The following is a 24179-nucleotide window of genomic DNA, read 5'->3' on the forward strand; positions in this document are numbered from 1 at the left end:
TTGAGCAGGATGTGCTCCCAGGAACAGAGTTGAGGGTCTGGTATGGAGCTTTCTATGCTAAAAAGATGGAGAAGCCCATTCTCAGGTGTCCCACTCAGCCCCTACCCCCTACAGGTAGAAAACCTAATGTATGAGACAACTTTATATTGTGTGTATGTTTCAGCTTGGTCAATTTGACTTTTTTTTTTTTACTAGAAACTAAGGAAAATGCTGCTGTTACACCCCCTCTGGCCAAAGACAACCATGCAGGTAAGCCTCAAAATTCAAGAGCCAAAGTTTACAGAATATTCAGGATTCAAGTTGTCTCTCAGCTAATCGTTGTGAGCAAACATTTGGATTATGTGCCTTCTTTACACTAATTGGCAGCAAATGTCACATTGAACCCTGTAAGATCTGCCCCTAAAGATCCAGTCATACTTGCCAGCATTAGCTTACAGCTAGAGATGGACATAACTTTGTTTTTCCAAGCATGGGAAATAAAGTTTGTGTGAAAGACGGTGCTTAAAAGAAGAAGTGGATTATATTCATTGAATTAAATTCAAAAACATTACAGCGCGTGAAGCAAGCCAACTGGGTGAAACAATTAGAGCATAGCACTGCTAGTCTGCACCATACTGAAGCAGATAAGTCTAACGCCAGCCAAACACCTTGAATAATATCTAACTGGTAGACATTTATCCATGAAAATATGGAAAAGCTGCTGATGGTATGTTTCACGGCGAAACATCTGAAAGGATGTACCTCTCCAACATAGATGCTGAATATTAATATTAAATCATGAAAACTACTGTACTTGTTTGTACTACATTCTACTATATTATCTAAAAGTCAGGGTGTTTTTAAAAGGCATGTTATGTGTTAAAATTATGCTGTTTAGGGGGGCCAAGTACCAATTAAATGGATTTTAATTTGTTTCAATTGCTTGTGTTGAGTCACATGACTTCTTTCCAGAAGTGAAAACCAGTGGTCAACCAAGCTTTAATGGCTGTTGTACAAACTATCTGAGTACAAGAGAAGCTTAGATATTCCTGCAAAAAATTATACTACGCCATGGAACAGATCCCTATACTTTATCAAAAAAAAGTTTGTCAAGCAATATACAGGATTATATTTTAGTTGCGTTCCCAGACATATTGAACTAATGTGCTTCAGGCGCCATTATACGTGACAAAACAGATGGAAACTTGGAAAAGCATTGAGGTCTACAACTTCTTTGTGTGTGGCTGGGTCAAGGAAATTGGTTTCAAGACTACCGGATAAATGTGTATTGTTTGATTTAACTTTGCGTCTAAGCTGCCATGTTTGTTGCTGTTGCACGAGTTGTTCGTTTTTCCCTGTTTTGTCAACATAGTGTATGTGTTGAAAGCTTAATTTATGATTGTTGCCTTTGGTAAAAATGTAACTCTTATTTTTTTGCTCCCATTTGTTTTCTTTTATTTAGACTCGTCGATTTGGTGCTTTTTGAAACATTCGTAGGAAACCTGTCTATCAAGATAATACTTAATTGAGAAATAATAAACATTGAAAGTATATCAAACCTCCTCTCTGAGCTGCCACCTTACCGTGGTAGAGGAGTTTGCGTGTCCCAATGATCCTAGGAGCTATGTTGTCTGGGGGCTTTAAGCCCCCTGGTAGGGTCTCCCAAGGCAAACTGATCCTAGGTGAGGGACCAGACAAAGAGCAGCTCGAAAACCTCTATGAAAAGTAAAAACAAAGGACCGAGATTTCCCTCGCCCGGACGCGGGTCACCGGGGCCCCCCTCTGGAGCCAGGCCCGGAGGTGGGGCACGATGGCGAGCGCCTGGTGGCCGGGCCTGTACCCATGGGGCCCGGCCGGGCACAGCCCGAAGAGGCAACGTGGGTCCCCCCTCCAATGGGCTCACCACCCATAGCAGGGGCCATAGAGGTCGGGTGCAATGTGAGCTGGGCGGGAGCCGAAGGCAGGGCACTTGGCGGTCCGATCCTCGGCTACATAAGCTCGCTCTTGGGACGTGGAACGTCACCTCACTGGGGGGAAAGGAGCCTGAGTTAGTGCGCGAAGTAGAGAAATTCCGGCTGGATGTAGTCGGACTCACTTCGACGCACAGCAAGGGCTCTGGAACCACTTCTCTTGAAAGGGGCTGGACTCTCTTTCACTCTGGCGTGGCCGGCAGTGAGAGGCGACGGGCTGGGGTGGCAATTCTGGTTGCCCCCCGGCTTAAAGCCTGCACGTTGGAGTTCAACCCAGTGGACGAAAGGGTAGCCTCCCTCCGCCTTCGGGTGGGGGGACGGGTCCTGACTGTTGTTTGCGCTTACGCACCAAACAACAGTTCAGAGTACCCACCCTTTTTGGGTACACTCGAGGGAGTACTGGAGAGTGCTCCCCCGGGTGATTCCCTTGTTCTGCTGAGGGACTTCAACGCTCATGTTGGTAACGACAGTGAAACCTGGAGAGGCGTGATTGGGAAGAATGGTCGCCCGGATCTGAACCCGAGTGGTGTTCTGTTATTGGACTTCTGTGCTCGTCACAGTTTGTCCATAAACACCATGTTCAAACATAAGGGTGTCCATATGTGCACTTGGCACCAGGACACCCTAGGCCGCAGTTCCATGATCGACTTTGTAGTTGTGTCATCGGATTTGCGGCCTCATGTTTTGGACACTCGGGTAAAGAGAGGGGCGGAGCTTTCTACCGATCACCACCTGGTGGTGAGTTGGCTGCGATGGGGGGGGAGGATGCCGGACAGACCTGGCAGGCCCAAACGCATTGTGAGGGTTTGCTGGGAACGTCTGGCAGAGTCTCCTGTCAGAGAAAGTTTCAATTCCCACCTCCGGAGGAACTTTGAACATGTCACGAGGGAGGTGCTGGACATTGAGTCCGAGTGGACCATGTTCCGCACCTCTATTGTCGAGGCGGCTGATCGGAGCTGTGGCCGCAAGGTAGTTGGTGCTTGTCGTGGCGGTAATCCTAGAACCCGCTGGTGGACACCAGCGGTGAGGGATGCCGTCAAGCTGAAGAAGGAGTCCTACCGGGTTCTTTTGGCTCATAGGACTCCAGAGGCAGTGGACAGGTACCGACAGGCCAAGCGGTGTGCAGCTTCGGCGGTCACAGAGGCAAAAACTCGGACATGGGAAGAGTTTGGGGAAGCCATGGAAAATGACTTCCGGATGGCTTCGAAGCGATTCTGGACCACCATCCGCAGCCTCAGGAAGGGGAAGCAGTGCACTGTCAACACCGTGTATGGTGCGGATGGTGTTCTGCGGACCTCAACTGCGGATGTTGTGGATAGGTGGAAGGAATACTTTGAAGACCTCCTCAATCCCACCAACACGTCTTCCTATGAGGAAGCAGTGCCTGGGGGATCTGTGGTGGACTCTCCTATTTCTGGGGCTGAGGTTGCTGAGGTAGTTAAAAAGCTCCTCGGTGGCAAGGCCCCAGGGGTGGATGAGATCCGCCCGGTGTTCCTTAAGGCTCTGGATGCTGTGGGGCTGTCTTGGTTGACAAGACTCTGCAGCATCGCGTAGACATCGGGGGCGGTACCTCTGGATTGGCAGACCGGGGTGGTGGTCCCTCTCTTTAAGAAGGGGGACCAGAGGGTGTGTTCCAACTATCGTGGGATCACACTCCTCAGCCTTCCCGGTAAGGTTTATTCAGGTGTACTGGAGAGGAGGCTACGCCGGATAGTCGAACCTCGGATGCAAGAGGAACAGTGTGGTTTTCGTCCTGGTCGTGGAACTGTGGACCAGCTCTATACTCTCGGCAGGGTTTTTGAGGGTGCATGGGAGTTTGCCCAACCAGTCTACATGTGCTTTGTGGACTTGGAGAAGGCATTCGACCGTGTCCCTCGGGAAGTCCTGTGGGGAGTGCTCAGAGAGTATGGGGTATCGGACTGTCTTATTATGGCAGTCCGATCCCTGTACGATCAGTGTCAGAGCTTGGTCCGCATTGCTGGCAGTAAGTCGGACACGTTTCCAGTGAGGGTTGGACTCCGCCAAGGTTGCCCTTTGTCACCGATTCTCTTCATAACTTTTATGGACAGAATTTCTAGGCGCAGTCAAGGCATTGAGGGGTTCCGGTTTGGTGGCCGCGGGATTAGGTCTCTGCTTTTTGCAGACGATGTGGTCCTGTTTGCTTCATCTGGCCGGGATCTTCAGCTCTCACTGGATCGGTTCGCAGCCGAGTGTGAAGCGGCCGGAATGAGAATCAGCACCTCCAAATCTGAGTCCATGGTTTTCTCCCGGAAAAGGGTGGAGTGCCATCTCCGGGTTGGGGAGGAGACCCTGCCCCAAGTGGAGGAGTTCAAGTACCTGGGAGTCTTGTTCACGAGTGGGGGAAGAGTGGATCGTGAGATCGATAGGCGGATCGGTGCGGCGTCTTCAGTAATGCGGACGTTGTACCGATCTGTTGTGGTGAAGAAGGAGCTGAGCCGGAAGGCAAAGCTCTCAATTTACCGGTCGATCTACGTTCCCATCCTCACCTATGGTCATGAGCTTTGGGTCATGACCGAAAGGATAAGATCACGGGTACAAGCGGCCGAGATGAGTTTCCTCCGCCGTGTGGCGGGGCTCTCCCTTAGAGATAGGGTGAGAAGCTCTGTCATCCGGGAGGAACTCAAAGTAAAGCCGCTGCTCCTCCACATCGAGAGGAGCCAGATGAGGTGGTTCGGGCTCTGGTCAGGATGCCACCCGAACGCCTCCCGAGGGAGGTGTTTAGGGCACGTCCAACCGGTAGGAGGCCACGGGGGAGACCCAGGACACGTTGGGAAGACTATGTCTCCCGGCTGGCCTGGGAACGCCTCGGGATCCCCCGGGAAGATCTAGACGAAGTGGCTGGGGAGAGGGAAGTCTGGGCTTCCCTGCTTAGGCTGCTGCCCCCGCAACCCGACCTTGGATAAGCGGAAGAAGATGGATGGATGGAGTATATCAAACAAACTTTTAACAAAGTTATCACCGCAAACTAATGCATTCTTCAACTCGGGGTGTGAGCTGCTTTTTTTGTCGTCGTTTCGTAAAATCTTGCACTCTTCTGATTATTTCTCAAAGAAATTCGAAGAAATGTTTATCCTTATCACGATTTGAACGATTTGTACAGTCAAAAACACAAGCATCGAGCATTTTTTCTTCGAGAAAGGCTAAATGTTGCTTCATACCCATTGGGAACAGAGATAGCTTGACCACCATGCATATATAACGGAATGGAACATGAGCCGAACAGGACGTCCATAAAATCCAAGCAATAGCCAATGATTTTTCATAAAGAGTTTTTTATTTTCAAGATTTGAGCTGCGTCACAAAATCAATTAAACTCATATCCCGATCTATCACAACTGTATATTTTTTTGCAAAATAGATCTTCAAATGCATCCTTTCAACAGCTTTACACCTTGCATCGCTTCTTCCGATCACAGGTCACATGACCGGTGCTGTCGATGAGGTGCTGACCTCAACAGAGGTTCCAAGAGACTTTCAAACATCACAAAAGGACGATGTGGTCGGAGAGGACGATGACGCTCCCGCTGCTCCGCCGCTTGCAAGAAAAGGGTCCATACGTGGGAGAAAAGCAAGGGGCCACAAACCTCGAACTGTAGTTGCCGTGAGCAGGAGTAAAGGTAAGAATAACAGTCAGGCCTGAAAGGGTTCACCAGATGAAGCATAAACAGCACATGATTTGGATTACAGATGTGAAGCAAGCTATTGAGAGCACACAGTCTCTTGCTTTAGAGGTGGCCGCTTCCTCAAAGGGAGGCGGCCCACCCTTGGTTTCGGACGTCGGGGCCGTGCAAAAGAGAGTGCAAGGCCGAGAACACAAGAAGGTGTACCGCTGCTCCCTCTGCAGCAAGGTCTTCCAGAACAGCAGCAACCTCAACAGACACATCCGATCACATGGTACTCGAAACGTACAAGAAACATACCATGCTCTACCACTAAATACCTGAAGAATGGCCATATATGATGTGTCCAGGTGACAAGCTCTTCAAGTGTGATGAATGTGACAAACTGTTTAGCCGCAAGGAGAGTTTGAAGCAGCACATCTCCTACAAGCACAGCAAGAACGGGGTGGGTCACGATGCACCGTTAACACATTGAGTTTCTGTAATGACCCTTTTTTTTATTTCCACTTTACAGCCTGACTTGGAATACAAATATAAATGCAACACATGCGACAAATCCTTCCGCCTGGAAAATGCCTTGAAATTCCACAACTGCAGGACAGGTAAGATGTTCTTTGTGTTTGGTGGAACTACTCTCGGTTGTATACCTGCAGAATGAGCTTAAATGCTAACATGCTTACTAGGGCTGCGAATCTTTGGGTGTCCCACGATTCGATTCAATATCGATTCTTGGGGTCACGATTCGATAATATATCGATTTTTTTCCATTCAACGCGATTCTCTATTCAAAAACGATATTTTTCCGATTCAAAACGATTCTGTTCATTCAATACATAGGATTTCAGCAGGATCTACCCCAGTCTGCTGACATGCTAGCAGAGTAGTAGATTTTTTTTTTAAAAAGCTTTTATAATTGTAAAGGACAATGTTTTATCAACTGATTGCAATAATGTAAATTTGTTTCAACTATTAACCAAACCAAAAATATGACTTATTTTATCTTTGTGAAAACATTGGACACAGTGTGTTGTCAAGCTTATGAGATGCGATGCAAGTGTAAGCCACTGTGACACTATTGTTTTTTTTTATAAATGTCTAATGATAATGTAAATGAGGGATTTTTAATCACTGCTATGCTGAAATTATAACTAATGTTGATACTGTTGTTGATAATATTCATTTTTGTTTCACTACTTTTGGTTTGTTCTGTGTCGTGTTTGTGTCTCCTCAATTGGTCTGTTTATTGCAGTTCTAAGTGTTGCTGGATCAGGTTTGGTTTTGGAATGGGATTGCATTTTGATTAAAAAAAAATAAAAAAAAGATTAAAAAAAAAAAAAGACAATCGATTCTGAATTGCACAACGTATTCGAATCGATTTTTTCCCACACCCCTAATGCTTACTGATAACAATACAATTTGGAAATATTTTTAATCCCAATGTTAAGTACTAGTTATCATGTTTGTTGGTCTGTGTCAAAATTTAGGCAATACTTATAAAAAAATAGCAAAAAATATTTAGATAAAAAAGTATTAATATGAGCCAACGTCTCATTTTATGCCCACATCAACTCTAATGTGAAGCAGTAATTTAAACATACCCTTCAGGAGTTCACAATGTTTCGATCGTACCAATTCACGCACATCCAATTAATCATTATGAATTATGCGCAACGTCACAACTTTGTCCAATGCCCCTTAACTTACCCGCACATTTTGGCCAATCAGCGTAATTTTCACCAACCATATTTATCTCTGAGCCAAAATCAACTGTCTAATTCAGGGGTAGGGAACCTATGGCTCTAAATCAGATGTGGCTCTTTTGATGAATGCATCTGGCTCTCAGCTAAATCTTAGCTGACATTGCTTAACATGATAAGTAATTAATAATTCCGCTGGTAATCACAGTGTTAAAAATAATGTTCAAATTATAAAATATTGTAATGCATTTTAATCCAACCATCCGTTTTCTATCGCACCTGTCCAAGATGTCGCATCAATGGTAAGAAGTTTTGTATTTATTATTGGTTAACTTTAGAATAACAATGTTATTAGAAATAATAAGAGACTTATTATACTCTAAAAATGTTGGTCTTACTTAAAAATGCACGCATTTAAAGGCCTACTAAAATTAGATTTTCTTATTTAAACGGGGATAGCAGGTCCATTCTATGTGTCATACTTGATCATTTCGCGATATTGCCATATTTTTGCTGAAAGGATTTAGTAGACAACATCCACGATAAAGTTCGCAACTTTCGGTGTTAAGAGAAAAGCCCTGCCTCTACCGGAAGTCGCAGACGATGTCGTTACACGTGTGGGGGCTCTTCACATATTCACATTATTTTTAATGGGAACCTCCAACAAAAAGTGCTATTCGGACCTAGAAAACGACAATTTCCCCATTAATTTGAGCGAGGATGAAAGATTTGTGTTTAAGGATATTGATAGCGACGGACTAGAAAAAAAAAAAATGCTAAAAAAAAATAAGTTAAAAAAAAAAACGCGATTGCATTGGGACGGATTCCGATCTTTTTAGAGACATTTACTAGGATAATTCTGGGAAATCCCTTATCTTTCTATTGTGTTGCTAGTGTTTTAGTGAGTTAAATTGTACCTGATAGTCGGAAGGGTGTCTCCACGGGTGTCTTGAGGCACAGTGTCTCAGGGGAGTCGACGGCAGCTATGGTCGGCACAAGCTCAGCTTTTCTCCGGTAAGAACTGACTTTTTGACCACAATTTTCTCACCGAAACCTGCTGGTTGACATTTGGTAGGGATCCATGTTCGCTTGACCGCGCTCTGATCCATCGGAAAGTTTCCCCTCCAGGAATTTTAAACAAGGAATCACCGTGTGTTTGTATGGCTAAAGGCTAAAGCTTCCCAACTCCATCTTTCTACTGTGACTTCTCCAATATTAATTGAACAAATTGCAAAAGATTCAGCAACACAGATGTCCAAAATACTGTGTAATTTTGCGGTTAAAGCAGACGACTTTTAGCTGTGTGTGTGTGCAGCGCTCTTATTTCCCAACAGCCCGTGACGTCACGCATACATGTCATCATTACACGACGTTTTCAAGAAAAAACTCCGGGGAAATTTAAAATTGTAATTTAGTAAACTAAAAAGGCCGTATTGGCATGTGTTGCAATGTTAATATTAATTGTATTCAGTGTTAAAAAATATTATATGGCTCTCACGGAAATACATTTTGAAATATTTGGCTTTAATGGCTCTCTTTCAGCCAAAAAGGTTCCCGACCCCTGGTCTTATTGGAAAAAAAGGTTGTTTCTTGTGTAGATGAGGCAGCAACAACGTGTAACACTTTATCAACTTTTTATTGTCCTGCCGCATAACTCAGACCTACTTCCTGTTCCTGTTTACAGCGCTAATCATTATGAGTAATCTATTTTAAAAACTTTTACTTCTTAGTTTACGTGTATTTACATATTTATTCAAAACATTTTTAACCAGGGTAAGACAATTAAGAACAGATTTTCATTTGCAACGCTGACCAAGCAAAGAGGAGGCATTTACATGTTAGAGCTGTTTAAGTGTGATGATAATCTTGTCCCTCATTTACCAACAAACAATAGCGCTATAGATTGCGCTCAACAGTTCATAAATGCTCTTAGCGTGCTGTGGTTAATGTGTTGAAACATAAATGAATGTTTAAGATGGACAAACAATTTTCACGTTTAAAACTGACGGAATGTTTGCAACTTGTGAAAGACAGGGCTGACTATGGACAACAATGAGGAAGCCTTTTGTGGTGTTTCTTTCTGTAATTATTGTCAGTTTTTACTGTTATAATGAATGAAAACAGTACAGTAGTCTATATGTTCTGAGAATGTGCTTTTACTGCCATAAAGTGTGTACTTTAAGTCTGTGTAGCATAAAATGAGTAAAACATCAATACAGTATTTCTTTTCCAATTTTGATTGGAATTCTGTGCTTTTTGAGGTCAATGTTAAAACTTCACTAACAGATTCATAAAAATTTATAAAATTTTATTAAAAAGAGAATCCTTAAAACATCTACGATTTTGCCGCAACTTACTGAAAAAGCTCCTGCAAATTCAGGCTTTTTTTAGGCTGCGACAATCAAAAAAATCCAGCTAAATCCTGGAGGGACTGATTAAAATCCCGCAGAGTCTCTGAATCCATGTCGTACAGTACTTGCATGTCATTTTAACAGGCCTCTTAACTTTATCATCATATTCCTCTCTCCAGACGACAAGACGTTCCAGTGCGACATCTGCTCCCGTTTCTTCTCCACCAACAGCAACCTCTCTAAGCACAAGAAGAAGCATGGCGAAAAGCTCTACTCCTGTGAGATCTGCAACAAGATGTTCTACCGCAAAGACGTCATGCAGGAGCACCACAGACGACACCGCTTTGGTGAGAAACTTTGAACTTATTCTTATCTTGAAAAGTGTGGGTTTCATCTTCTCTATTATACACCTTTTTTAATGGGCTGTGTAACTTTGCACTTCTGAGATTGTTTACCTGGAAAATTTTCGATGTAGTGGCGGTGGAAGGTGCAACATTATTTATAACACAAATACATACATTTGAACTCATGCAAAAATAACACATAACTTACACTTGAGGGTGTACACAATTCCTTTCCAATTACACAGGGCTAGTAATTATATCATATTAAAATAAGACCCATTACATTCTTGCTTGACAAGGGTTGGAATTGGGGGTTAGATCACCTAAAATGATTCCCGGGCGTGGCCACCACTGCTCCCCTCACCTCCCAGGGGTTGATCAAGGGTGATGGGTCAAATGCAGAGAATCATTTCGCCACACCTAGTGTGTGGGTGAGAATCATGGGTTCTTTAACTTTATATTATATTGTAAATAAAATGTTTGATATACTGTAAGCTACAGCTGTGAATCTTTGGGCATTGCACAATTAGATTCTTAAGGGTAACGGTTCATAATGATTCTCGATTCATAATCCATACTTTTTAATAACATTAGGTGCGAGTTCTATGAATACCGTAACTACATTCCCCCATAAAATAAACAACTGTGGTAAATGTGTCTTACCCTAAGACATAGGTCGGCAACCTTTACCACTCAAAGAGCTATTTTTACCCGTTTCACAAAATAAAGAAAACAATCGGAGCCACAAAACCCTTTCGAAATTTTAAATGAAATAACACTGCATACAGAGGGTTTTTTTTTTTGCTTTGTGCTATGTATTAACCAGGGGTCTAAGACACGCGGCCTGCATCTTAATATGAGAATTTAATGTTAGTGCGGCCCGCGAGTTATATATGAATGCCGCTTGACAGCATCATACTTGCCAACCCCCCAAATTTTCCGGGAACCTCCCGAATTTCAGAGCAACTATTCTCGCGACTGTCTGCTAATTTTCACCCTTCCACCACTAAAACGGGCGTGCTATGAAGGCACTGCCTTTACTGCCCTCTACAATATATACAAATATCTGGCCCAGCCCTGCCACGTGACGTACAGTAAGTGGCTTCTGTAGACACACATTAACGACTGCAACGCATACTGGTTCAACAGCCATACAGGTCTTACTGAGGGTGCCGGTTTACACAACTTTAACACTCTTCCTAATATGTGCCATGCTGTGAACCCACACCAAACAAAAATGACAAACACATTTCTGGAGAAAATCCTCACTGTAACACAACATAAACACAACACAACAAATACCCAGAATCCCATGGCTTCTGTAGACACATATTAATGACTGCAACGCATACTGGTTCAACAGCCATACAGGTCTTACTGAGGGTGCCGGTTTACACAACTTTAACACTCTTTCTAATATGTGCCACACTGTGAACCCACACCAAACAAAAATGACAAACACATTTCTGGAGAAAATCCTCACTGTAACACAACATAAACACAACACAACAAATACCCAGAATACCCTCCCTTGCGTCGGTTGAGGTGGGCGGTGTTGGAGGGGTCGGTGTTTGGTGCTAGCGGGGGTGTATAATGTAGCCCGGAAGAGTTAGAAATGCATGGGATTCTGGGTATTTGTTCTGTTGTGTTACAATGTGGATGTTCTCCTGAAATGTGTTTGTCATTCTTGTTTGGTGTGGGTTCACAGTGTGGCGCATATTAGTAAGAGTGTTAAAGTTGTTTATATCACAACTTTGTGTAACCTTTTTTTTTTTTTATAAATGGTTGATTTATATAGGTTATATAAATCAACCATTTATAAATACACGTCAGTAGGCTAAATGAACCTCTTCAACATCTCAGTGTAACCTGTATGGCTGTTGAACAAGTATGCATTGCAGTCACTTTCGTGTGCCAACATAGGCTGCACACTTCATGTTACCAGCTGGCACGCAGATGGCATGGTGTAAAAGCGGATGCGACGACATGTTCTCTCCCAACTTCGCCACGCCGTCCCCCCGTTTGTGGTTCGCTTTAGTACGGCTCTCCTTATCACGTGATTACGCGCGGATTCGCGAGTTCTCATTCAGTCTGCGTTATTTCGCTGCACAGCAGAGTCGCAACAGAACAGCAGTGGCGATTGCCGGAGAGCGGCGCCATCCAGTGGAAATTCAAGTACTCGGGCAAAGCCTTGCTCACACTGCAGGTCAATCTTGACTTTTTTTGCCCATATGTGACTTTTATCATATTTTTTTCATGTCAATGTGAAGAATGTAATTCAGAATTTTTCAAGTCCGACCCAGGCCTCTTTCGTATGTGGATATAAATTGACAATTTATCTAATGAGATTGCAGTCTGAATGACGGGGTCACATTCATCCAACCAGTACGTTATCAAATGGCGATATGTGTCATTATTCTTCGCCAAAATAGACGGTTGTTAATGTTGACAAATGAGTAGAAAACAGGCAAAAATAAGAGTTTAGGAACTCACGGCAATGTTCCCCAACTCCTGGCTTTGACTGTTTGCCCCCTTGTTGACGTCCCACAAACTGCGAGAGCCAAAATGCTTTTTCTCTTCCTTGTTAATATTATTAGAGCAATAATTCGGTTCAAACATTTTTCATTTTGATTGCACAAAATCTTTGACATTGCCACAAATGCGGAAAGACAGACATGCACTAAAATTGGCGCCATGATATCCTGCCGTGTAAAAGTGACCAGTCCTTCAGTAAGCACACAATGTTGGCCTTTTCTTGTATTTTAGTCATTTACAAAAGATAAACATTGTAAGCCCGCAGCTATGCAACAGCTAAGCCCACAATAGGACACACGCTAGAAAGACGTATTATAAAATATTGCGGTCTAAAACAGCACATTCGTCAATATGAACTAGTATCAAATAATATACCGTATTTTTCGGACTATAAGTCGCTCCGGAGTATAAGTCGCTCCGGAGTATAAGTCGCACCTGCCGAAAATGCATAATAAAGAAGAAAAAAAAACATATATAAGTCGCACTGGAGTATAAGTCGCGTTGTTTGGGGAAATTTTTTTGACAAAACCCAACACCAAGAATAGACATTTGAAAGGCAATTTAAAATAAATAAAGAATAGTGAACAACAGGCTGAATAAGTGTATGTTATACGACGCATAAATAACCAACTGAGAACGTGCCTGGTATGTTAACGTAACATTATGGTAAGAGTCATTCAAATAACTATAACATATAGAACATGCTATATGTTTACCAAACAGTCTGTCACTCCTAATCGATAAATCTCATGAAATCTTATACGGCAAGTTTCTTACGTGAATGAGCTAAATAATATTATTTGATATTTTACGGTAATGTGTTAATAATTTCACACATAAGTCGCTCCTGAGTACAAGTCGCAGCCTCGGCCAAACTATGAAAAAACCTGCGACTTATAGTCTGAAAATACGGTAGATGCACATTACTTTCACATACAAAGTCTCCAGGGCAGAAGCGTACTACAGAGAATCCAGTAACAAACTTATCCGCATCATCCGAAGACTGCTTGATGAGCTCAACTTCATGAATTAATGGGGCCACTAGTTTTGCCAAAAACAAAACAATTATCTGTCCACTTCAATTTAAAGACTGCATAAGTCCATTCCAGATGGTTAATAATAAATAGGTGGGTTATTTTCATACCTACCATTGTTTTCTAACTAATTTCACTTGATAAAACCTTTTCTCACATTCCACATCGCAAATGAATACATGTATGTATGATTCCAGCTGATATCGAATCCATTTTAAAATAGCAAACGAATAACGTACAATTTGTAACAGGTGCGCATTAATGTGGATAAATATCATAAATTTAAAAAAATAACTTGATGTTTAAGGTGTTTAATAAACACATTAAGTGCTTGTATAATATATTTCCTTCTTTACTTTTTGCTTCTGCAAAATGAAAAACCAATAATACACACTAAATTGAATGATTTATACCGGTAATGATGATTAATCAAAGTTAATCTACAGCAGCTCCGTGATGATTAATTCCATTTAAAAAAAAATATATTTTTTTGAAAGGTTAATAAGATTACATTTTGGCAGGATCAAAGCACATGAAGAAAGAGGAGTTGGAGGCCAATGGAGAAGAAGCAAGCAAGTACCGCAAAGAACCTTCACCGTGTCCAATCTGTGGCAAGGTGAGTCTTCTCAATCATGTTTGAGAATTTCCTATTTCAAACCCTCCTCCTTGCAAGGCCAAATACCTGCACGGATTATTGGCATTGACATCCTATTCTCCTCCTCTCATTGTAAACGTGAACAGGTGTTCTCCTGCCGAAGTAACATGAACAAACACTTGCTGACTCATGGCGATAAGAAGTACACCTGCGAGATATGTGGCCGCAAGTTCTTTCGCGTGGACGTGCTTCGAGACCACATTCATGTTCACTTCAAGGTGAGACCAGGATAGACGTGATTAATTAGTGTTCTTTGGTGTTATCATTGTTAGTCCTCAAATACATTTTTACTGTTGCATAGCATATCTACTCAGTGGGCTAGTGGTTAGAGTGTCCGCCCTGAGATAGGTAGGTTGTGAGTTCAAACCCTGGCCGAGTCATACCAAAGACTATAAAATAAATGGGACCCATTGCCTCCCTGCTTGGCACTCAGCATCAAGGGTTGGAATTGGGGGTTAAATTACCATAAATGATTCCCGGGCGTGGCATCGCTGCTGCCCACTGCTCCCCTCACTTCCCAGGGGGTGATCAAGGGGATGGGTCAAATCCAGAGGACAACTTTCACCACACCTAGTGTGTGTGTGACAATCATTGTTACTTTAACTTTTAACTTTACATGTTGGTTCCCTTCAAAGACCAACCTTTTATTCTGATTTGTTTTGTAGAATTCTCAACGAAGCACCTTTCCAAACATTATATATTACTTTTTTCTTAAAACAAGTTAGAAACTGACACATTAGTTAAACCAATAATCTTCTGTAACATCCAGTCCAGTGCATATTGTCCTACAAGATTGTTCAAACACAAACGTGTCTGTCTTTTTTCAACTTTACAGCTGATGATACACAACGACTCAAAATGCATATTGTTTTATCTCAGGCAACAATATTTATGCTAAAAATTAGTTTTTAGCATAGAATTTTCAAAAGTTATAATTCCCGGGCTGTAGAGAGCACTGATATTTAGGCAGCACACAGTTCAGACTTATTTTCCAGGAGTGGCAGAGGGGTAGCACTTAGTTCTGCAGGAGTGGCACCTATAAAACAGGAAGTCTACCCCAGGAGCAGCTGTAGCTTTTAGATTAGTTTACCACAGATACCACCACTAAGTACGGAGTGAATTTTCTTGTGAGACAATTGCTGACATTTTACAATATTGCAAAGTATTGAACAATTACAGTATGTCAGTCAACTTGTAGCAGTCTTTAAGAAGGTGAAATTGTAACATTCATAAACCTTTATTTAAATTTAAACAGATTAAGTCCTCATTCAAATTCACTATTTACACTGTTGGCAACATAATAGTTTAAAATATCACACAGTGTGCCTTTAAGAGTATTTCCACAACAATTAAATAACCTAGACTGAGTAGAACTAGAACCACGGTGAAATAACAAAAGATGGTTGGACTGAAATAACGTTCAAAACAGATCAATGTGCTTGATCTTGTGTTGGCAGGAAAACACTTAAGACTCACGTTTATAAAAAATATATATATTTTAACTAAAATGATTCAAGTGTAGTGAAGGACTACAGATGTTTGCTCATCATCGGTCATCAATCAAAATTGAATGACTGCCACCCGGTTTTAAGATATGTATTTGAAATTATTTAAGCCGTTATGGTGTCCGTAAAACGAAAGAGTTAGCCATTTCTATGCTATTAATTGTAAAGGACTGTTGTAGATCCAATGGTGATGTGCTAAAACCTATTTTTTTTCATGCACATAATAAATACCTGGTGTTACTAAAGTGTTTGGATTTATTCATTAAATCAATCTATTCTTGGTTGCCCAAAAAGGGATTCAAAGTGTTATTTTGATATTGATCTGTGCATAAATTACTAAAGTTCCCTCAGGAGATGTACAGAAGAAATGTGTCGATATCAAAATATTATTTTGAATCACTAAGATGTTGTTTGGGGTTGATTTCAGCTTTTTAAAAGATACTTCATTACGAAACAGTAAAGTATGTACTTATCATATATGTAACTCCCTTATGGGTATAATGGGTACTTCAACACATAATCAGTGCAGTATGTATTTATTATCAAATATATAATTCTCTTGAAGGAATAAATCCAAACACTCTTTAATAATTATTATGTGCACAAACAAATAACATTTATTTTGTATGTAGCTTCTAAACAAAAAAGAGGTTTTTGCACAACATCGGATCAATAACAGTCCTTTACGATCTCATTAGTACCATAGAAATGGCCAATGCTGTCATTTATCGGACATGATAAAAGCTTAAAAGCTTAAATAATTTCAACGTCATATCCGTATAACCACAAATATACATGTTTGTCTTACAGACGAAGCACGGAATATACAAAACCCAAACCAGTGAAGTAGGCTAGTTGTGTAAATCGTAACTAAAATTGCAAATCCTTTTCAACTTATATTCAATTGAAGACCATGCAAAGACAAGATATTTAATGTTCAAAACTTTTTTTTTTTTGTGCAAATAATCATTAACTTAGAATTTAATGGCAGCAACACATTCCAAGAAACTTGGCACAGGGGCATTTTTACTACTTTGTCACATGGCCTTTCCTTTTACCAACACTCAATAAACATTTGGGAACTAAGGAGACTAATTTTTTAAGCTTTTCATATAGAATACTTTCCCATTCTTGCTTGATGGACAGCTTAAGTTGTTTCAACAGTCCGGGGTCTCAGTTGCCCTATTTTATGCTCCATAATGTGCCACACATGTTCAATGGGAGACAGGTCTGGACTACAGGCAGGCCAGTCTAGTACCCACACTCTTTTACCCCAAAGCCAGGCTGTTGTAACATGTGCAAAATGTGGCTTGGCATTTTGGTCTTGCTGAAATAAGCAGGGGCGTCCATGAAAAAGACATCACTTGTATGACAACATATTTTGCTCCTAAACCTGTATGTGCCTTTCAGCATTAATGGCGCCTCTACAGATGTGTAAGTAAGTTACCCATGCCTTGGGCACTAATACACCCACATACCATCACAGATGCTGGCTTTTGAGCTTTGCGCCGACAACAGTCCGGTTGGTTCTTTTCCTCTTTGGTCCGGAGGACACAACGTCCTCAGTTTCAAAAAACTATTTGACATGTGGACTCGTCAGACCACAGAACACCTTCCCACTCTGCATCAGTCCAACTTAGATGAGCTCAAGCCCAGCGCAGCCGGCGACGTTTCTGGGTGTTGTTGATAAATGGCTTTCATTTTGCATAATAGAGTTTTTACTTGCACTTACAGATTTAATGACGAACTGTAGTTACTGACATAGGTTTTCTGAAGTGTTCCTGAGCCCATGTGGTGATATCCTTTACACACATGTTGCCTGAGGTACCGAAGGTCACGGGCTTTCAATACTGGTTTACAGCCATGCTGCTTACGTGCAGTGATTTTTCCAGATTATCGGAACCTTTTGATGATATTACGGACCGTAGATGGTGAAATCCCTAAAGTCTTTGCAATAGCTGGTTGTGAAATGTTGTTCTTAAACGTGTTTTAGATTAGATAGTACTTTATTTATTCCGTCAGGAGAGTTCCTTCAGGAAAATTACAATTTTCAGCACAATCCCATTCAAGATCAGACAAACATTACAGGGAGACAGAACAGGATCGCTGACGGGTCTGCCGGCTTCCAGCGCCCCTTACAAAAAAGATGACATACAGGTAAACAAGGGGGGGGGGTGAGAAAAAAAATAGAAGATTAAAATAAAATAAAAAAATAAAAAATCGGTCTTAGCCTAGGCCCTGGAGTGGGGGTGCAGACTGAGGCCAAGGGAAAAGAACAACTCATAGCCATAGTACACATCCCTCTTCCATGTGTGTAAGAGGGAAACATCAAACATCAAAGAACACAGAGGACATTAAAGACACTAAAGCAGCAGATACAACCAGACACTTCTACATACAGCTATGCATAAAAAGTAAAATAAACATATCCACTGTGGTGGCCTCTGTGGTGTTCCACACCATCATCCGCTGGGGTGGAGGGAGCATGGCCAGAGACAGAAGCAGATCCAACAAAGCAACCAAGACAGCCGACTCCACTCTCGGCTAGTGTCCAGTCCGCATGGATGAGCGAGGATACGTCCAAGGTGACTGAGGTGTTGACGATTTGCTTATGCATTTATGCATTTGATCACAAAGTGGTGACCCTCGCCCCATCCTTGTTTGTGAATGACTGACTGAGCATTTCATGGAAGCTGCTTGTATACCCAATCATGGCACCCACCTGTTGCCAATTAGCCTGTTCACCTGTAGGATGTTCCAAATAAGTGTTTGATGAGCATTCCCCAACTTTTTCAGTCATTTTAGCCCATGTGCCAGCTTTTTTTAAACAAGTTGCAGGCATCAAATTCCAAATGAGCTAATATTTGCAAAAAATAGCAAAGTTTACCAGTATGAACATTAAGTATCGTGTTAAAGACAACAGTGTATTCAATTTAATAAAGGTTGAAAAGGATTTGCAAATCATTGTATTCTCTTTTTATTAACGATCACACAATGTGGCAACTTTAATTGTTTTGGGTTTTGTTCACTTTTGGCAGGGAATTTGTTTTTGGCGCAAGACAGATAGTAGGAAATCATTGATTTGACTTCAGTTGTAGCGATGTCACCATAGCAGTAAAATTGAAAAAAGTCATGTTCACTTACTCCCAGGTGTACACATACAGTATACGAGTTGGAACAAGGTTAAGCCATACATTTTGGTTTTGGCGGTGACTTCATCTCGCAAGTAAAAGCATCTGATTGACTTTCGTTTATAACTACCCCCCAACCCTCTTTCAATATAAGCCATTAAAAAGCTCTGAATGGTTAAATTACAATCTTTTCCAACCCATCGACAAGACAAAATTACATATGATTGGATTTTGTTTCTGTCAACCTGCCTTTGTTTTGATTACTTACCATCCTTTTTTTACCTGCTCTGATGTAGCACAAAAAACAAAACAAAAAAATAATAAATAGATTGCAACCCAGGGCAGGCATTGGCTTACTGACGCTGAGACTGCTACATTATGAAGTATACACAATAAAACATTTAATATTGAGGGTATGCGAACTATTCCTACCGTGTTTACTTCCCTGACCTCAAAGTTTTGTAATACTTCAGAAATATCTAACCATACATTTATTTTCTATCGATGTTCCTCAATCAACTAAAATACATCAAACATGTCAATGTGGCCAACAGTAAATTACTTAAATGGGTGTATTTTTTAAACTGTGTATGGTAATGTTAGAATTTTTTTTAAATGTCCACATAATTTAGTGGGCAAGTTGTGTGTTTTTGTATTACATTTTTAACGTTCTGTGTAGTGGTGTGTCCAGACTTTTTATTTCAGAGGTGGCACCTAATTCTGCAGGGGTGGCACCCATAAACCAGTCAATGTACCCCAGGAGTAGCTGGAGCTAACATAGTAGTTTACCGCGGTTACCACCACCAAGTATGGAGTGAATCTTTTTCTAAGGCAATTGCTGACATTAAACAATATTGGTTGAGCTATTACAGTACGTAGGACATCTTGCAACAATTAGCGCAAAATACAAATACAGTTTATGTGCATGTTCTAAATAATAGTAAAACAAAAATACATAATTATGGACCATAAACATACATTAAAAATGTACAGACTCTGTCATTTACTTGAAAATGCATTTCTTTGGAGCATGTGCATGAAACTGATTTGTTAGGATTAAAAAATAAATTATCAATTGAATTGGTTTTGTCATATGAACAAGATTGCGTCTCAAAATGGCAGGAATGTTTGTTATTAGAAAATGTGCCAATTTTATGACTGAGTTTTACAGTCATTGTGTCTTATCTTGATTTTTTTTTACTATTCATACTACAACTAGGCCAAAAATCTTGCATTCTAAAATATCATATGTTTGTAACAGAGACAGGCACCCCACTAGAAAACAGACTAATGGAAACATTGTAGTACCAGGAGCAAGAACATGTGCTATGCAAAAAAAACTGTTGTACAGAGCTGCTTCCCAGTAGAATAGGCTTTTTTGTGTATTAAAGAAGTCAAATAATGTAAGGGCTTTTAAAATTGAGCTTAATAAGCTACTACACTAAAGACTGTTCCTTATTTCCTTGTGTTCATTTTATACATGATGGATTGTAGTACTGTTTATGTATAGCATTTTATGGGCATATCCTTTGTTATTGAGGGTCTTTTTTATGTATGTATTATTTAGATGTTGGTATTATTTTGACCCTAGAAAGATTAGTGGCTACTATGTAGCTTAACTATTTGCATGCCTATTCCTGACTTGCTCTGTGTGTGGCATGTTTAGCCTCATCCTCCAGTGATAATAAATTACTTGATAATGATACTTAAACTACTAAGAAATAGAGGTGTAAAAAAATAGATTTTTGAATTAATCACAATTCTTGTTCGTAACGACTTTTAATCAATTCAAAGGAATCAAATCCATTAAAAAAAATATACAAAAAAATTGTGTGTTTTTTTTTTTTTTATTGTTTTTTGTTTTTTTTCCCAAACACATATCCTTACCATAACCACAGATATAAGTGTTTGTCCTACCCATAGTAATCAATTGTGGACACACAAAGTCCGAAAGCAGTATATACGTGATCAGCGGGAATCAATTTTTGGCAGAGAATACGTTTTCGGCAGTGAAAAAAATATATACCGGTATATTTTTAATTTTAATTTTTTTTATTGCTTTTTGTCCTGTCCAGCCCCTCAGGCAAATCATATTGTTGATGTAGATGCCCATATTTGCTACTTTAGAAAAGAAAATTGTTGGATACTATATGTTATTGGACGTTATTAAATGTTTGGGTACAATTTTATCAATCAAGAACATTTTTTATGAAATAATATAGAAACTTATCGGAGTTGTTTATCTATTTTATGGAGGAATCTAGTTAATCATAGAATTGGCACCCAATTTTATTTAAAACTTATTGATTTTGAAACCAGTATTGTTTTAAATCGATTCTGAATCGAATTGGTACCCCCAAGAATTGAATCGAATGGTGTGGTGCCCAAAGATTCACAGCTCTACTAAGAAACGCGGTTTGTTGTTATGGATGTGATTATTATTGAATTAGGGGGGCGACTCCACATTGTGTAAGGAGACACACAATAAACTGCTATCTTGTCAGCCCGGGGGACTAAAAATAAATAGTGACAGCGGAAGGGGATCAAGGTTTGAGATCACAATTTAAAGACATTAATCTGCAATGGCGATCACATATTTTTCATGAAAATATGCCGATAATTATCGGTGGCAGACCGATCGACACATTCCTAATTTAATCTCTGAGTCTTTATAAGCCCTCCTCTAAACACCTCCACACACACACTTATTTATAAACATTTCATACGCTCTTAAACAACTTCATACACTCTAAAACCTATGTAATTTTTACATAGATAATTGATTGGGTACTCCATCTACTCAAAGGTACTTTAAAACACCCTGGTAGGAACCTCAAAGTGGAGTGGGTACACTTTACTACAGTAGAATTTGCCACTAGATAAGATCCAACTAATCAGAGCATGCTGTTCAATATCGTGGCCACTGAATGACCCAGCCTTAGGCAGAATCCAGTCCCAAGTAAAGATGACTTTGTGGGTATTATTTAATCTATAGAGAGCTCTCATAATGGTAAAAAAAAAACGCATTAAAAAGGTTGTCTATGCTCTGGCTATCAAAATATTATATTTATATTTGATCATTCCTTTTTTGTGGAACATTTTTTCTCGCTTTCGGAACCGGAGTCAATAATTTGCTATTCGTTGGAGTGTCCCATATACTGTCTAGTGTCATTGTATTCAAAATAGTGGTACAAAATAAACACAAGAAAAGTGTATGAGTATGAGTTTATTTTGAACATGCAAGCATACAACATGATACATCACAATTTTCAGTTTCTCTTTTCAACATGTTCGAAAAGGAGTAGGAAGAAGCAGAGCTTTTTTTTTTTTTTTTTTTTTTGTCCTGTCCAGCTTCTCAGGCAAATCATATAGTTGGTGTAGATGCCCATATCGGCTGTTCAGATTTACTTTACAAAAGAGAAGTGTAGGATACTTCTCTTGTTGCCTTATTTGAATTTGACTTTATTGAATGTGAGGGTGAGAAGCTCTGCCATCCGGGAGGAACTCAAAGTAAAGCCGCTGCTCCTTCACATCGAGAGGAGCCAGATGAGGTGGTTCGGGCATCTGGTCAGGATGCCACCCGAACGCCTCCCTAGGGAGGTGTTTAGGGCACGTCCAGCTGGTAGGAGGCCACGGGGAAGACCCAGGACACGTTGGGAAGACTATGTCTCCCGGCTGGCCTGGGAACGCCTCGGGATCCCCCGGGAAGAGCTAGACGAAGTGGCTGGAGATAGGGAAGTCTGGGCTTCCCTGCTTAGGCTGCTGCCCCCGCGACCCGACCTCGGATAAGCGGAAGATGATGGATGGATGGATGGGATTTATTGAATGTATTTATATTATCATTTGGTGCAGCCGGGCCGGAGCAGGAGGGGATAGAAAGAGAAAAAAAAAAGGAAGACAGAGGGGGAAATTGTGGGGATAAGAGGGGGATTAGACAGAGAGACAAAAACAACAACAGCAAATACAACAATAACAACAACAATAATAAAACAACACCAGCACATACAATATGTACAAATATGATCGTAAAAGTGATAGCAAATAAGCAGTTAGCGAAATAAATAATAATATAGTAATGACAATGAGCATTTTTACACTAAAACTGGAGCAATACAAATACCAATAGAAAAAGCGCTATTGGTCATGAACAAAACCAATAATTTACCTCTATTATCAACAATACAGTTGTTCAAATGCAACAATACGTATACATTATTTAATCCTACCCCTTTTCTTTTACATAACAGTTGCTAAAACTTTTGTTTACTTCCTGTTCTCAATGTCTTCACAATATACTCCATAAGTAATTAAATAAAAATAAATAAATAAATAATTGTTGAAGTTTTATTCCATATGATAAGTAAGATTATTTTGAGAATGAATGGGTGAATAAATTCAGAATGTTTATCATGATTCTTCTTTCTTGTATTTTTAAACACTTTAAGTTCAAAGAGTTTCTTGAAGTGGATCATATTAGTACATTGTTTGATTGCTTTGCTTAATCCATTCCATAGTTTAATTCCACATACAGATGTACTGAAGGTCTTAAGTGTTGTACGTGCGTACAAATGTTTTAAGTTACATTTTTCTCTAAGATTATATTTCTCCTCTTTTGTGGAGAAGAATTGTTGTATATTCTTGGGTAGCAGGTTGTAGTTTGTTTTGTGTATAATTTTAGCTGTATGCAAATCCACTATGTCGTGAAATTTCAGTATCTTTGATTCAATAAATAAAGGGTTTGTATGTTCTCTATATCCAACATCATGTATTATTCTAACTGATCTTTTTTGTAATACTGTTGTAATTAGTGTGGAGGTCACTTTGAACCAGGGGTGTCCAAGCTATGATGGACATAAATTTGGCCCGCAATAACAAACCATGGCAGAGAGCAGTGCATTCATATCATATACAATGTCCAGACATCTAATAACTGTTGTTGCCATTTGGTGATCAACGAAAGTACCTCAACCTCAAACCTCAACATTTTCCTTGAAAGAGTAGCAGCACAGCGTTACTTAAATGATTCCAAACCAAACAACCTTCCAGAGTCATGGTGCAGGAAAAAAAAAATCAGCCAGCACAAAAAGTCAACAAACATGGTCACGCATATCACAACCTGTTCATTGAACTTTGTGGATATTAGATAAAAAACGTCAAATTAACATTAGAAAAAAAACTAAGCAAGCTTGTGATATGTGACATAGTTTCATAATCATAGACACACCTTTTAGTGCTGAAGAATCTAACTGCCTCAAGCGATGTTTTTGTAATTGGGCAGTTTGTGACATAACAATTATTCAAATGTAGCTCATAACACAAGGATTTTGACATATCAAA

The 24179-nt window shown here is 40.3% G+C and overlaps 1 protein-coding gene across 1 annotated transcript in view; it reads left to right on the plus strand.

The window, feature by feature from the left end:
• Nucleotides 1–24179, plus strand: part of prdm15 (PR domain containing 15) — a 69281-nt gene that overhangs the window by 13997 nt on the left and 31105 nt on the right. Inside the window, exons 6-14 of the mRNA XM_061898188.1 lie at nucleotides 9–114; nucleotides 196–249; nucleotides 5387–5587; nucleotides 5658–5864; nucleotides 5941–6035; nucleotides 6105–6192; nucleotides 9818–9985; nucleotides 14073–14167; nucleotides 14293–14424. Of these exons, the coding sequence (XP_061754172.1) occupies nucleotides 9–114; nucleotides 196–249; nucleotides 5387–5587; nucleotides 5658–5864; nucleotides 5941–6035; nucleotides 6105–6192; nucleotides 9818–9985; nucleotides 14073–14167; nucleotides 14293–14424 (1146 nt within the window). The remainder of the gene's footprint in view (nucleotides 1–8; nucleotides 115–195; nucleotides 250–5386; nucleotides 5588–5657; nucleotides 5865–5940; nucleotides 6036–6104; nucleotides 6193–9817; nucleotides 9986–14072; nucleotides 14168–14292; nucleotides 14425–24179) is intronic.

This window comes from Nerophis ophidion, linkage group LG04, assembly GCF_033978795.1.
Source record: "Nerophis ophidion isolate RoL-2023_Sa linkage group LG04, RoL_Noph_v1.0, whole genome shotgun sequence".
NCBI classification, from domain to species: Eukaryota; Metazoa; Chordata; class Actinopteri; order Syngnathiformes; family Syngnathidae; genus Nerophis; species Nerophis ophidion.